The sequence below is a fragment of the Aricia agestis genome, chromosome 11, assembly GCF_905147365.1.
Source record: "Aricia agestis chromosome 11, ilAriAges1.1, whole genome shotgun sequence".
Taxonomy (NCBI): Eukaryota; Metazoa; Arthropoda; class Insecta; order Lepidoptera; family Lycaenidae; genus Aricia; species Aricia agestis.
The window spans coordinates 12,442,161-12,456,346 of record NC_056416.1 but is presented as its reverse complement, the minus strand read 5'-3'; the positions used below and the strand labels follow the sequence as shown (position 1 = coordinate 12,456,346).

Genomic DNA, 14,186 nt, shown 5'->3' with positions numbered 1-14,186 from the left:
ATTGATCGTCTATGGGCCCGCTTAGACTCTGTAACACTTGTCATTATGTTTATACCATTGTTTTTATACTATTACTATGATGTTATAAAGTGTTTCTTCAATAAAAACTGAAAATTAATACTTGAGACGGTTTTTTAATTAGTTTTTTGATCAATTAAAAATGTTAATTAACAGTGTCAGATGTTTAGTTTTTGTCTGATACGCAAAAAAAGTTACTTGACAGACAAGTTATAGCTAATAGCATAAAATTGTGCATCATAATATCAGAGTAGACATAATTATAGAGTATGCCGACTTAGAACTGATGTTGAAATTTTTAAATTTGACGTATTATGACGAAAATCGTCGCTAGGGTTGTTAACTTGTTACCTACGAATTTAAAACTATGACATATTCGCTGGACGTGTTCCTTTTTGGTCGTATTGTTGTTTGTGTTTTGGGCTTTGGCACATGCGATTAAAATTGTCAGAATCCAATTTAGAAATCTTTATTTTAAATATTTAAAAATAAATTATATCAGCCAGCGCGAGGCACATTCCGTTCATAATCCTAGTGAAACCCGACGAATTTGACAGATATTGAAACCTGTCCGTTTCTTTGCAGTCGAACTACTGGTCGTTATGTCTATTGTGATAATATTGTATTGCTATTAAGCGTGTTTACACACGCGCCGCAGCGGCAGCGGCACCGCCACCGCGGCGGCGCCGCTGCATACTAATTATCCTTGTGTTTCTATGGGTCCCTTTCACACGGCGCACTATGGAAAATGGTAGAACTAGAGCATATCATAAATGGTTTTTAAAAATATCACAATTTGAATGAAATATTTATTGAATTCGATACTCTATTCCAAATAATCCTAATCAGACATTTTTTTCTACTAAAACTGCATAAATATTTTTTTATCATAGGTTTAAGTAAGTTGAAGTAGCAGATGGCTCATTCAAATGTTTGCATACACATCATGCAAATGAATATTGTGAGTTTTATTGTTCACTAAAAACCTTTATTAATAACTTTTATTACATGAAATATGCAGACCGACTCCTTTGTTATGTCCTAGTAAGTAGGACATAAGATTACACGCTTTTGACGCTTATACACCGATTTATGGCTCTCTCCAGTACATAGTAACTCAATGATAGTACCTCAATGCGCTTAGCATTCTTAAAAAAATAAGCTTCAATTTGACAGTGACAACATATTATGTCAATTGTCAAATTAAAAAAAGAAGAAGAAACTAGAAGCATTTATATTTACTTTTGAAATTTTAATTTTTTTGTAATAAAAATATCTTTATTATTTTATTTACCACAAAATATAGAAATGAACGCTAGATATTTAACATTTTTTTCTTATATAGGTACAAAATTTAGGTCAGTAAGACTTTAAAGATTAATCGCGTTTCGAACCACTAAACTTTATGCATGTGATTTAACAGGTCTTCGGAGAAGATATGGTTAAAAGAAGCCAGAAACTACCCTGACACTGAAAGTATCCAAGGATCTATGGAATCAGCTTTACTGAAGCTGCGACCTAAAAACTATCCTAACCTCACTTTGTCTAGCCGGTAAGTAAGTCCTCTCAGAGATTCCAATATTTTGCGTTACTATAAAGAACTAATTACTGATTATTATTTTAATAGGACAGATGGAGGCGTTCATGCATTGAATGCAAGTGCTCATTTTGATATAGTAAGAAAAACAGACACAGTTTACGATGGACAATTTATCACATATAATATGAACAAACATTTCATGAAAAATGATATAAGTATATTCGTAAAGAATTGTATACGTGTGAATGATACATTTAGTGCCAGATACAATGCAATACGCAGGACATACCTTTACAGGTAAAATTTTTGTTAATTCTTCATTACTTTTACTTGCTGTTATTATAAGAAGCCTAACATTAAAAATAATTTTGCGTACTAAGCTAAGCATAGTCTGTTCTGTAGTAAACCAATTAAAGTTAATGAAATCCTAAATTATAGGCTAGCTGTGATTAAACCAAGTATAAAATTGAATGAAAGAGAATCTATTATCCGATTAATACCTATAGAAGAATGGAAACGGTGTCATTTTATTAGGTAAGGAAGTCTCTACTATGATGTTACATTTTTAGGTAATTAAAGAAATATTTAAAAATTGATTGTTATTTATATTATAGGGCTTCTAACTTTGATATTGCGCTGTTCAAAGAAGCCTCCAAGTACTTTGTAGGCTATCATGATTTTACAACATTCAAGAAATTTGACAAATTGAAGGAAACAAAAAGTAACAGAAGAGACATTTTTGAATTCAACATCAAACCTGGGACGCCTTGTGTTACAAGCTATTCTCAAAATAGAGAAAGTTATTTTGACCACTGGGACATTGAAATTAAAGGAAGAGGTTTTGTTCACAATCAGGTAAAAGCTTCGGTCACATTAAGATATTTTCAATTATTAGTACCTATGTTTAGAATATTTTTCTATTTGTTTTTATGAAGAGATTTTTTTGGCAACAGCATTGCAATAGAATTGAAATTTTTTCATAATTTTGTATGTAATATTAATAAAAATGAATTTATATCTGTTTTTTTAGATTCGGCGTATGATAGGTGCACTTATCACAGTGGCTATAGGAAAGCTGGAACCAGAATCCATAAAATTGATGCTGCAAATACCATCCAAACATTCTTGGCATCATCACATTCAGACTGGACCACCTGATGGATTGTACCTTTGTAATGTTGAGTACAATCCAGAAGATTTAGTTTATACTGAAGGCAGGACTTTTGATGAAGTGAAAAGTGATTGTGACGAGTGAAAAATGAGTTTTTTGAATGAGTTAAAGAGACAGAAATCAAAACTGAAAGAGACAGTTACAGTCGTCACCAACATAGATGGCGCTAAACATGTAGAGGGTAGTCAGGAAATTATAGAACACACTTTTGGGTTTGTTGTTGATACAAAACCTGATAATATACCAGTGATGATTGTAGATCATGTGTATATTGGGTCACAGGACTGTACAGACATTAAAGTGATAACAGACTACAATATACAGCATGTTCTTAGTTTAGGCGTTGACGTACATATTGAGGGTGTGAACAAAAAGTTTGTGAACATTCTAGACTTACCGGAATCTGATGTAAGGCATGTGCTACAAGATTGTTTGCCGTTTGTAAAAAATGCTGTAGATTTAAAGGAAAATGTTTTAATACATTGTAATGCTGGGGTATCTAGGACTTCAATGGTGGTTATTGCATTTCTGATGCATTACCATAGCATGCCATTTGAAGAGGCTTACAAATTTGTAAAGGAGAAAAGACCTGCTATTCAACCAAATAGTGGATTTAAAATTCAATTGCAGAATATGAGAGCTGGTGCAATATTGTAGTCATGTAGTCATAAATCATAATGTTTGTCAGTGATAAGTAAAAATGATTGTACATGGTATAAACTATAAGTAACAAGAAAAGTCTTATTATAATAATAACACTTTACTGTTCTTTCGTCTTATTTTTTATGCTCGTTTTCTGCAATTTTTCTTTGCATTTCAGCCCAAGATCTAATGTTTTCTTCAGAATTAGACATTCTGTGTATTTTGACAAATATGAAAAAACTTAAAAAGCAACCCAGTGGATAATACATCCAAATGTTATTATTCTTCATATAGTAAAAATATGGAAATTGGACAATTTTTGCGGTCAGTGTGTAAGGGAACTTCATTTGACGTTCTGATTTCCTGGAAAAAAATGTAACAAATTAATTATCAATTCAGCTGGGGCATAATGCTTTTGTAATAAAACTAAATTGTGCAATAAAAAAATAGGTGGTCTTTATCCTAACCATAATCTCATTAGTTCATCATGAGATCACCATGGAACTGTCATTGAAATACCACTATGTGACAGTTCATATATATCGGTCCCATAATGATACCAGCGCGTTAGGTATATTAACTTTATGATTGGTCCATACTTCTATAAGAATCAAAATATGAATGATAGGAATACAATAATTAATGTGCAGTGAATAGTGATGTTTCTATTGAGTTTAAGCTAACATAATATTATTGTTTTAACCATTAACATACCCTGCTATTATGTTCCTATTTCGACAGAAAGCTTCGACTTTTTCATAAAATTTTTGCAAGTTGTTTGGAAACACCATATTAACTTTCCTTCCAAAGGATTTTTGTAATATGAAACAAGCAAAACAAGTCTATATTTATATCCTCTTTGATGTGTTTAAAGTTTAAACTAATGTTTGATAATTTTTTTATATGTCAAATATCACTCAAAATTTACATTTGTTTTCCGTTTTGACCAGACAGTATTTTATAGGTTCTTTGGCCTAGGCTAAGCTCTAGGCTGAAACCAATGGATGTTACAGTCCTGTCTCGGTACATGCCATAAAGAAAAACTGATGTCAAGTTATGTCAGCTGTCATGTTGTCACTGTTATTTCAATCTGACATTGACAAATGACAATGGTCACGATTTGTGATTTGGGAATAATTTAGCGAAATTATTTTATTGAATAATTTAATGGCTGGGTTGAATCTGTAATCGAATAATTGTATATATTTCTCTGATTAGAACAACAGTGGTTTTAGTTAAAGCTTCAGTGACACTTTTATCGTCAATAAAATGAATGATAACGAAAAGGAAGAGGCTGCTAATTTGGTGGGAACATTATCATTATTACTTTCGTCCTGTTTTGATATCTGTTACTCATACAATGATTTATTTTAGAAAGAGGAGTTTGAATGGGTTCTGCGTGAGGAGGTACATGCTATATTACATCAACTCCACACAGTGTTAGTGGTGAGTTATGATGGTCATTTTCAAGATAATAGATTACTTAACTCATGTATTATGTATCACAGTGAAGCCAATAAATATTATTTTTTTGTACCTATACTTACTTATATAAATAGATAAAAGATATTGGTTTACGATTCCAATATTCCTCGTTGTATTGGTAAAAAAGCTATTAATAGTGACTACACCTTGTAACATGACTTATAGAGTAAGAATTATTGTCTTTATTGTATATTATGTTAACATATTTTAAATATGTGACTAAGGACTGCTGTCAACAGTATCTTAGTGAAATTAACATAATAATGTTGAATATTATACAAAATGACCTATATAGGCATTATAAGTAGTGGTAATTATGAATTAATATTATAGATTAATTAATTAAAGGAAAATTCTATACATTTAAGACTAGCAATTATCTTTCTCCTAATTACTAATTATAATACAGGTTGCTCCTTCTTAAACATTATAAAGAAACACGGCCGTAGCTAGGGGGGGGGGGGGGGGGGCATTGTGGGGCAATGCCCTACCTTATGATCATAATGCCCTACCTTAAAAATACCAAAACCCAAGAAAATCCAATCAATTATGACTTTTTTTTTACTTCCGCCCTACCTGTAACCAATGCTGCCCTACCACAAATCTGACTCTAACTACAGCCCTGTAAAGAAACTCACATGCTTTAACAGAAATATTTTGACTGTTATTTAAAATTAACTTATTAAGTATTTTTTTATAACAGGAGTGTGCACACAGATTCCCTGTGCCCCTGTATGGGAATGAAGGACAGAAACAGGATAAGTTCATTCTGACATCACAGCCTGAACAGCTGAAATGTATTGTTACCCTCACAGGTGACAGTATCACACATGCAGTGAGTATTACCACTCTTTATAGTTTATAACAAGGCTGCTCAACCCCAGGCCCCAGGGCCACATTATGGCCTGCGAAAGAATTTTAAATGGCCCGCACAAGGAAGCATTGAATATCCCGCCAAACTGAGAAATCCTACCTAATAGGCTGCCACGAAGGAACAAATTCACTGAGCAACATATTTCTGACTTGTTGCTACTGTCAACATAAATAAATTGTTAAAAGACATACAACTGCAAAAATCTCATTAATATCAAAAAAATAAATGTATGTTTATATAACCCAGTGAAGTTTGATTGGTATGCCTAAGTTAATGGCCCGTTATAAATGTCGGAATCCACCGTTTGGCCCCTCTGTAAAAAAGGTTGAGCAGCCTTGGTTTATACCAATATCATTTTTGTATAGAATATCATAGAAAAAAATGCTGTTAAGCATAATAAACTTCTTATATTGAAAAAGTACTGCCTTCTACTGGTCATCTCCTTGTCATTTGTTTATGTAAAATACAAATTGTACAATCCAACTGGAGAATAATAATTTTCCAAAACAACACATTACTTTAGGCAAACTTTGAACAAAAAACACATTATAATATTATGTCATCTTTATCAACTCCACCTCATTTTTTATTTAGTATGTTAATATTTAAAGGCACTTTCTTTTGTAGGATATAAGCTTCAAAGTTTTAAGGCAAATGCATTCAATATGTCGTACATCCATCAACCAAGACGGTCCGTGGAAACTCCAACAGATACAAGACGCGGCTAATCATTTACAGCAAGCTATTGGCTATATTGATAATGTTGATAAACATTATGTATTCAGGTATGTTTTAAATCATTTTTGTTAAGTGCTTTGCTTCAAGTAAAATTCTTCATCTATAGTCCTTCATAATTTAAACAAGTCCTAGGAACTGTTCATTTTGATGACAATAAATATCAGTAGATTAGGCAGCTATTGTAAACCAGCTCTTGACTTAACTTTACCTATTACCTTTACCTATTTACAATACCCCTTACCATTTTTATCATTTTCCATTTTCAAAAATTCAATAAGCAACAAAAATGATCAATAACTTAGGTAAGTCTACAGAAGGACTTATAGCGCCGTAACCTAAAGAGGTTTCGGCCAAACCTACGCGTCAGTAATGCGGGACGCGGGACGGGAGCTTCTGCAACGCGAAACTGGTGTGCACACCTGCGCGACTACGGTGCGAAACCATAGATTATTCCCCGCTCTGCCGACGCGAACGTGCCGCGTTGCAGACGCTTCCGCTTCGCAGTCGCTTTGGTTGCGTAGGTTTGGCCAAAGTTTTAAAGGCACGTCGCGTTTCTGGTCGAGCTTGTAGACCTAACACTAACTCTAGTTTTTTCCATAGGTGTTCGGAAGAAGTATTGCACATAATCCAATGTCTGATTGGCTCCTTACAAAGAGCACGTACTGCACTAGTGTTACCAAAGAAAAAAGCTATTGACGAGCTTATGAAGAGCAGAAATATGGTAATTGTTTTATAATCCTCCAGTAGTTTGTTGAATATGGCTTTTAAAACCTGTTACACAGTTAAAAACGCAGTAATTACTTAATTTTTAAACTGTGTACAAGGTTATTAATTCCAGTAAATAATTCTTATGACTTACCGCAAAAATTTTGCATTTTTCTTGTTAAAACAAAGAGGATTTTTCTGTTCTGTACATTTGTAATCAACAATTTTTTACGTTTAACTTTCGTTTTGCAGAAAGCCCTAGCGCCGAATCTGCCAGAGGACCTAGCGATATCATTCTACATCCAGTCGCACAAGTTGATATTCGTGGCGTACCAACTTAGTTCCGTGCATGGAACGATGCGCATAGATTCCTGTCAGGCGGACTGCGCGGTGCCTTGGCTGAGTGATGTTCTGTTTATGCTCACTGCCGCCTTGCACATGTGTCAGCAACTTAAAGATAAGGTGAGATAATTATTATAAGGTCACCAGATTATGCCTGTCACTTTTTTGCGTAGAGCTGACTGTCGGTCGGCTGACTTAAAAACAATACACAATGAACATCTTTAATATATGACAATACACAATGAACGTGTCACAATGTTAGTTACCGTACTCCTCTAAAACGACTTTACTGATTTTCACCAAATTTTATATGCATATTCAGTAGGTCTGAGAATCGGCTACTGGGTACTCTTTATATTGATAAGTGCATTTGTTGAATAAAAAATAGTAAATTATTACAACTCGAGACTGACGGCGACCATTGTTTGTGCGACGGGATAGCAATAGACGTTGCCATGGTGACATACTTATTTAGTCACATCAATAAAATAATATGGGCGAAATACTTTATATAGCAAAACAACGTTTGCCGGGACAGCTAGTAATTTATAATAATCATTATGTCAAAGCCTTTTCAGTGAACTTTAAAAGCTGAAAGTTTTGTATATACTAGCCGATTGTTCACAAACATTTTTTCGCCTTATCTGTCTGTTACTTCCTCATGCTTCATGTTTATCAGTTTTTGATGAAATTTGGTATGGATATTACTTTAAAGTCCCAGGAGAGGACATGAATGTATGGTTTCCCTGCGATAAAAATGAAGGCAAAGTGAATATAAAATTGCGGAATACATGAAGTAGATAAAAGCAAGGCAATAGGTTGTTATCAATGATGTCTGTCTTCCTGAAACTCTTATCTCAGATCAAAATGGTTATCATAACGTGATATATTACCTTCATTATAATGCCATACTGAAATAAGTAAACTTTTTATAACTCCTATAAAAATAATTTACTTACTCAATACCTTTCCACTTTACAAAAAAATATTAAAATGTAATTTACTTTTAAAGCTTCCTTTTATTTTATTAGGCTTCGCTATTAAACACTCTTTGATTATAGTATAATATAATCAAAGTGAACACTATTTAATGGAGCGCACTTGGATACCGTGCGCTCCGCCCACTTTTTTGCATAGCTATCTTAAAGTTGTGAACATCTTAATTATTTTGTGGTATGCCGTATTGGTAACTCAGACCAAATAGGTAAAAAGTTTTTATTTGGTCTGATACCTACTAAGTAAAATATTTGCTACTTATATAACTTTCAATTGCGCCGTGCGCGTAACGTCTAACGACATTAATAATCAATTTGATTGTAGTTTATTGGCTGGAATGTATACATTTGAACAGTATAAAATAATTTATCAACATTGAGTATGCCGTAATATTTATCGAGGAATCCTCTAGAGGCCGATAAAATGTAGATTACCTCAAAGTATAACTTGTTCAGGGACTAGGGAATTCACAAGCCCGCCCCAAACTTCACACGCATAGAATTGCTACTTGCTACGTCAAACCTATAACTTATAAGCTGACAATGTTTGGCAGTCTGACAAAAGTCGGACAAGCCATTATGTCCAGTTTTGAGTTTATTGGTTACTAGCTGTTGCCCGCGACTCCGTCCGCGTGGACTTCATATTATAGCGCGCGGTAGTTTCCTTTTCCATGTAGGCTACATTACTGCAAATTTCTACGACAGAGTTTCTTCCGCGGTACGCTTACTTCAAACTTCAATGTTTACAGACAGACACGACACACTTAAAACGCCTTTGCGTCGGGGGTTAAAAACTGTGGTCGAACATCTTCATTTTTTTTAATGAAATAAGGGGCAAACGAGCAAACGGGTTACCTGATGGAAAGCAACTTCCGTCGCCCATGGACACTCGCAGCATCAGAAGAACTGCAGGTGCGTTGCCGACCTTTTAAGAGGGAATAGGGTAATATAGGAGGATAGGGATGGGAAGGTAAGGAAATAGGGGAGGGTAGGGAAGGGAATAGGGTAGGGGATTGGGCCTCCGGTAAACTCACTCACTCGGCGAAATACAGCGCAAGCGCTGTTTCACGCCGGTTTTCTGTGAGAACGTGGTATTTCTCCGGTCGAGCCGGCTCATTGGTGCCGAAGCATGGCTCTCCCGCGTATCTCATCAACTCAAAATCGTGGATTCTTCATCCTTACCACGTCTTATAGAAACACGTTTGAGGTAGCGCTTGTGCGATGTAGGTGACGTACAGCGCTATCTATTATGAATTTTTGAAACTAACTTAATTTGAACAAATTTACGCATTAACACCCCCTTACAACCCCTTTTCCAGTTAAAAAGTAGCCTATGTCCTTTACTTACTTACCACGTCTTAAAGAAACACGTTTGAGGTAGCGCTTGTGCGATGTAGGTGACACAGCACTTTCTATTATGAATTTTTGAAACTAACTTAATTTGAACAAATTTACGCATTAACACCCCCTTACGACCCCTTTTCCAGTTAAAAAGTAGCCTATGTCCTTTACTTACTTACCACGTCTTATAGAAACACGTTCGAAGTAGCGTTTGTGCGATGTAGGTGACGTACAGCGCTATCTATTATGAATTTTTGAAACTAACTTAATATGAACAAATTTACGCATTACACCCCCTTACAACTCCTTTTCCAGTTAAAAATAGCCTATGTCCTTTCTCAGGCTTTAGACTTTATTTTTTTTCTCAGGATTTATAATATTAGTATAGATAATGTTATCTAAATCATAATGAATCCGAATAAACTATCTATTATTATAATATACGGTACCTACTGTTGATAAGAGACCTAAAAATAGAACTAAAGATTTTAGGACCACTCCGAGACATATCACATAACATATTCATTTATTAAAGAGTGACAGAAGTTATGGAATTTATACCACAATCTTAATTTAATTATAGAGTCTCTGAGTGCGGTCGGTAAAGTTGCTCGCATACTTTAACTACTATAGGTAACCCAGTTTGTGAATGCATGACGAATTGTTATTATCATATCGGCTAGTATTGATCTTGTATTGTAATCGATGGCCTTATCTTTGCCGTAAGATATGCATATGCGTGACTTCAAGCATATAATGATTAATGTTATTATCTATCAGCTACCGTAAACTAAATTGAAGACGTGAGTGGAAGAAGTAAGAACACGATAACTTACAGTAATAATTATTTTTAAACAAAAAATTTAAACCGACTTCCATAGTAAACTGTCTCTAAAAAGTATGATATAATAATTCTTACTCTATTTAAGTGCCCTTTATAGGATTGGCCTAAGCCTCAACTATATCTTTACTCAATCTTTATAATTTTGAAGTCGGTACCAGCTGACGTAAGTTGTAGCTATGTCAAGAATCGCAGAAATTTTAGGAGCTGGTAAAATTGCGGGGGCGCAAGGTCAACACTAACGACGCGACAGCATAAATAAGAGAGAAAGGGTTAGGCTGCGCCCCCCCCCCCCCAAGTACGGCCTAGGGCGAAGCGAAGTAATTAAGTGACACTCAAAAAGTGTATGTTTAGTTTATGTTACAATAAATTCACTTTTAATTAATAACTTAGTTTGTTCCTAAAAAGGAGAATTAAAAGTCGACACTAATAAGGGCTGGGGGCAAGGTCAACACTAACGACATGACAGCATTTACAGGAGTTCGGCCTGGGGCGAAGCGAAGTAATTAAATGATACTCAAAAAGTGAATGTTTAGTTTATCTATACTTCTATACTATTTATACTAATATTATAAAGAGGTAAACTTTGTTTGTTTCTTTGTTTAATTGTAATGAATAGGCTCAAAAACTACTGGACCGATTTTAAAAATTCTTTCACTATTCGAAAGCTACATTATTTACGAGTAACATAGGCTACTTTTTATTTTGGAGAATATAGGGTTCCGTAAGATATTTCAGTTTTTCGGAAACAACCAGAAAATTTACTTATTTTGCGTACGCTGCCTAAACTATAAAAGATAGAACTATACAATGTTCTAAGTAAATGTAGATCTTATAAATATCTACAAAAATGTCCGCGACACAATATACCTATCTATGTCAAGCGAGGCACAAAAACCATTTTTTTATTTAAAAATCTTTATTTTTTTGGACTACATTTAAACGCATTTATTTTACTCATGTTAATAATTATTATCAAAATAAATAATTTCATCACTAAGTACAGTTTATGTAGATTATATTTGCTCTTTGAATGATTAAAATTGGACGTTTGGCTTAGAAGTTATGGCGAAATTAAAATATTGCGATTTACACCCGTTTCGAAGTGGGCGCTACCAATGCCACAGAATAAATAATAGTACAAGTACCAATGCAGGGTTGCGCATTGTACACATTGAAAAGGTCTACAGAAAACTCCGCGATGGTATATTATTTATTTTTTTATGAAATAAGGGGGCAAACGAGCAAACGGGTCACCTGATGGAAAGCAACTTCCGTCGCCCATTGACACTCGCAGCATCAGAAGAGCTGCAGGTGCGTTACCGGCCTTTTAAGAGGGAATAGGGTAATAGGGGAGGGCAAGGATGGGAAGGGAAGGGAAGGGTATAGGGGACAGTAGGGAAGGGTACCCTCATGGTAGGGGATTGGGCCTCCGGTAAACTCACTCGGCGAAACACAGCGTAGGCGCTGTTTCACGCCGGTTTTCTGTGAGAACGTGGTATTTTTCCGGTCGAGCCGGCCCATTCGTGCCGAAGCATATATCCCACAATAACATATTTTTTTGTCATTTACTTTTAACTTTAAATAATGGCTAATTTTCGAAGCGATTTTTACCAATACGGCAATAATCCTTATTCAATTAAATACTTTAAATACATTATTGGTTATGGCCCTTTTAGTGATCGAAGCCTTTACAGCATCATTATTACGATTTTAATTTTAAATGAATATATTTTTGGAAGATATTACAGATTTAAAAATTGCGGGACGTAAGTAGCTTTTGCGGCAGTACCGACCAATGCGGGCCACGGGTAGTAATGAATATAAATTATTTAAAATCAAACTACTGAATCGATTTTAATCATTTTTTCAGTGACTTAGGCCATAATTTATTTTATACCCGTGCGAAGCCAGGGCGGGTCGCTAGTGCTAGAATAAATTCACTTTTGATTTATTAACTTAGTTTGTTCCTAAAAAAGAAGAATTAAAAGTCGACACTAAATAAAGGCCGGGGGCACTGTCCACACTAACGACATGTCAGCATTTACAGGAGGTGGGGGCACAGCCCCCCAAAGTTTGGCCGGCATGTTTAGTTTAGGTTACAATAATTTCGTTATGATATTCACTTTTAATTAATAACTTAATATAGTACTGTTGATGATGAATGATGATGATGACGACGATGATGATGATGAACGTAATTTGCATAGTAGTATATGCTTCCTGTTTTTAAAACAACGCCGAACCCCCCGAACTTGTATCTATAAGGATTCAAAACTTCTGTACAGCACCTTCAGAACCAGGGTATACACTGGTGCCAAATGTTACTTTTTGGAAGCGTATTCTCATAATCCTTCAGAAAAAGTTAAAATCATTAGATGTTTCCATATAAATTTCAAGGAGTCCCCTCGATTCCTCATGGATTGCATCATCAGATCACCACTTTGGTGACAATGGTACGAAATGACGGCTGTATCCTATACAACAACAAAAGAATTTTGAAAATCGGTCCACAAACGGCGGAGATATCTGCGAACAAACATAAAAAAAGAACATATATACGGTCGAATTGAGTAACCTTCTCCTTTTTGGAAGTCGGTTAAAAAAACTACTTAATAGAGGATTTATGGCCGGAAAAAGATTAGAAATAAAAAAATCGGCCAAGTGGGAGTCGGACTCGCGCACGAAGGGTTCTGTACTGTTATAGAGCAAAAATAAGCCAAAAATTGTGTTTTTCGTATGGGCTCCCATACAAAAAACACAATTTTTAAATAATTTTTCCATTTTTTTATCAAAATCTTAATGCGGTTCACAGACTACAGTCTACGTCTACTTACCAAGTTTCAATAGTATAGCTCTTGTAGTGTCGGAGAAAAGTGGCTGTGACATGCGGACGGACAGACAGACAGACATGACGAATCTATAAAGGTTCCGTTTTTTGCCATGTTAGTTATCATGTTCTTATTCTATGATAAATAGATAACAATATAGTTATGACAATTGCAATGGCTTAGTAACATAAACATTGTTAAAACATAATAATATTACTTTAAATTTATCTGTTATCGTAACATATTAAAATGTTGCTTTCTTATTGTTTCAGCTGTGTGTGTTCTCTCAATACAAAGACTTCACTGTCGGGTCAAGATCTGCGTCAATGGTTCTAAACTAACACAACTATATTATAGAAGCTTCTTACCTTGAGGTCGCTTGGATCAGTCTGAGATATATCGTTTGTTAAAATAATAATTCCTTCTCTTTCACTCATACGAAGACCGAGAGGGATAACATGATGTATCCCAAACTGACACAAATGTCCCTAGCTCTATTACATCAACAATATTAACTTTTTTAATCTATTTCCCTAAAATTACTCTAAAAATCTTCTTGATTATTATACCTTCTCTAATATCTTAATTCCCTAGTCATATTCGATATTTGAATCCTAATTGTGAATGTTGTTGATGTAAAAGGTCAGCGTTTCTCAAATTGTG

General features: G+C 34.7%; 3 protein-coding genes across 5 annotated transcripts; all 3 read left to right on the top strand.

The window, feature by feature from the left end:
* The first annotated feature begins 1,268 nt into the window (after positions 1-1,268).
* On the top strand, positions 1,269-2,813 carry LOC121731963 (tRNA pseudouridine synthase-like 1). 2 transcript variants are annotated; one of them, XM_042121673.1, is made up of 6 exons: positions 1,269-1,376; positions 1,442-1,570; positions 1,646-1,855; positions 1,997-2,092; positions 2,173-2,413; positions 2,589-2,813. In XM_042121673.1, the coding sequence occupies exons 1-6, from the start codon at positions 1,327-1,329 to the stop codon at positions 2,811-2,813; spliced, it is 951 nt and encodes a 316-aa protein (XP_041977607.1). In that variant the 5' UTR covers positions 1,269-1,326. The 2 variants fall into 2 exon arrangements, with proteins under 2 accessions (XP_041977607.1, XP_041977608.1); XM_042121674.1 differs by having other exon boundaries at positions 1,298-1,363.
* A 3-nt stretch (positions 2,814-2,816) lies between these two features.
* Positions 2,817-3,497, top strand: LOC121731964 (dual specificity protein phosphatase 19-like). Its single transcript, XM_042121675.1, has one exon. The coding sequence runs from the start codon at positions 2,817-2,819 to the stop codon at positions 3,384-3,386; it is 570 nt and encodes a 189-aa protein (XP_041977609.1). The 3' UTR covers positions 3,387-3,497.
* Positions 3,498-4,481: 984 nt separating this feature from the next.
* LOC121731644 (protein rogdi) lies at positions 4,482-14,186 on the top strand. 2 transcript variants are annotated; one of them, XM_042121191.1, is made up of 7 exons: positions 4,482-4,676; positions 4,746-4,817; positions 5,560-5,691; positions 6,358-6,515; positions 7,069-7,189; positions 7,426-7,635; positions 13,796-14,186. In XM_042121191.1, exons 1-7 carry the CDS (start codon positions 4,641-4,643, stop codon positions 13,862-13,864), a joined length of 798 nt encoding a protein of 265 aa, XP_041977125.1. In that variant the 5' UTR covers positions 4,482-4,640; the 3' UTR covers positions 13,865-14,186. The 2 variants fall into 2 exon arrangements, with proteins under 2 accessions (XP_041977125.1, XP_041977124.1); XM_042121190.1 differs by having other exon boundaries at positions 7,069-7,195.

Coding starts and splice junctions, on each gene's coding strand:
- LOC121731644 (XM_042121190.1), top strand. CDS start 4,641: ATGAATGATAACGAAAAGGAAGAGGCTGCTAATTTG. Junction 4,818..5,559: donor AACTCCACACAGTGTTAGTG/GTGAGTTATGAT, acceptor TTTTTATAACAG/GAGTGTGCACACAGATTCCC. Junction 5,692..6,357: donor GTGACAGTATCACACATGCA/GTGAGTATTACC, acceptor TTTCTTTTGTAG/GATATAAGCTTCAAAGTTTT.
- LOC121731964 (XM_042121675.1), top strand. CDS start 2,817: ATGAGTTTTTTGAATGAGTTAAAGAGACAGAAATCAAAACTGAAAGAG.
- LOC121731963 (XM_042121673.1), top strand. CDS start 1,327: ATGAACGCTAGATATTTAACATTTTTTTCTTATATAGGTACAAAATTT. Junction 2,093..2,172: donor AAACGGTGTCATTTTATTAG/GTAAGGAAGTCT, acceptor TTTATATTATAG/GGCTTCTAACTTTGATATTG. Junction 2,414..2,588: donor GAGGTTTTGTTCACAATCAG/GTAAAAGCTTCG, acceptor CTGTTTTTTTAG/ATTCGGCGTATGATAGGTGC.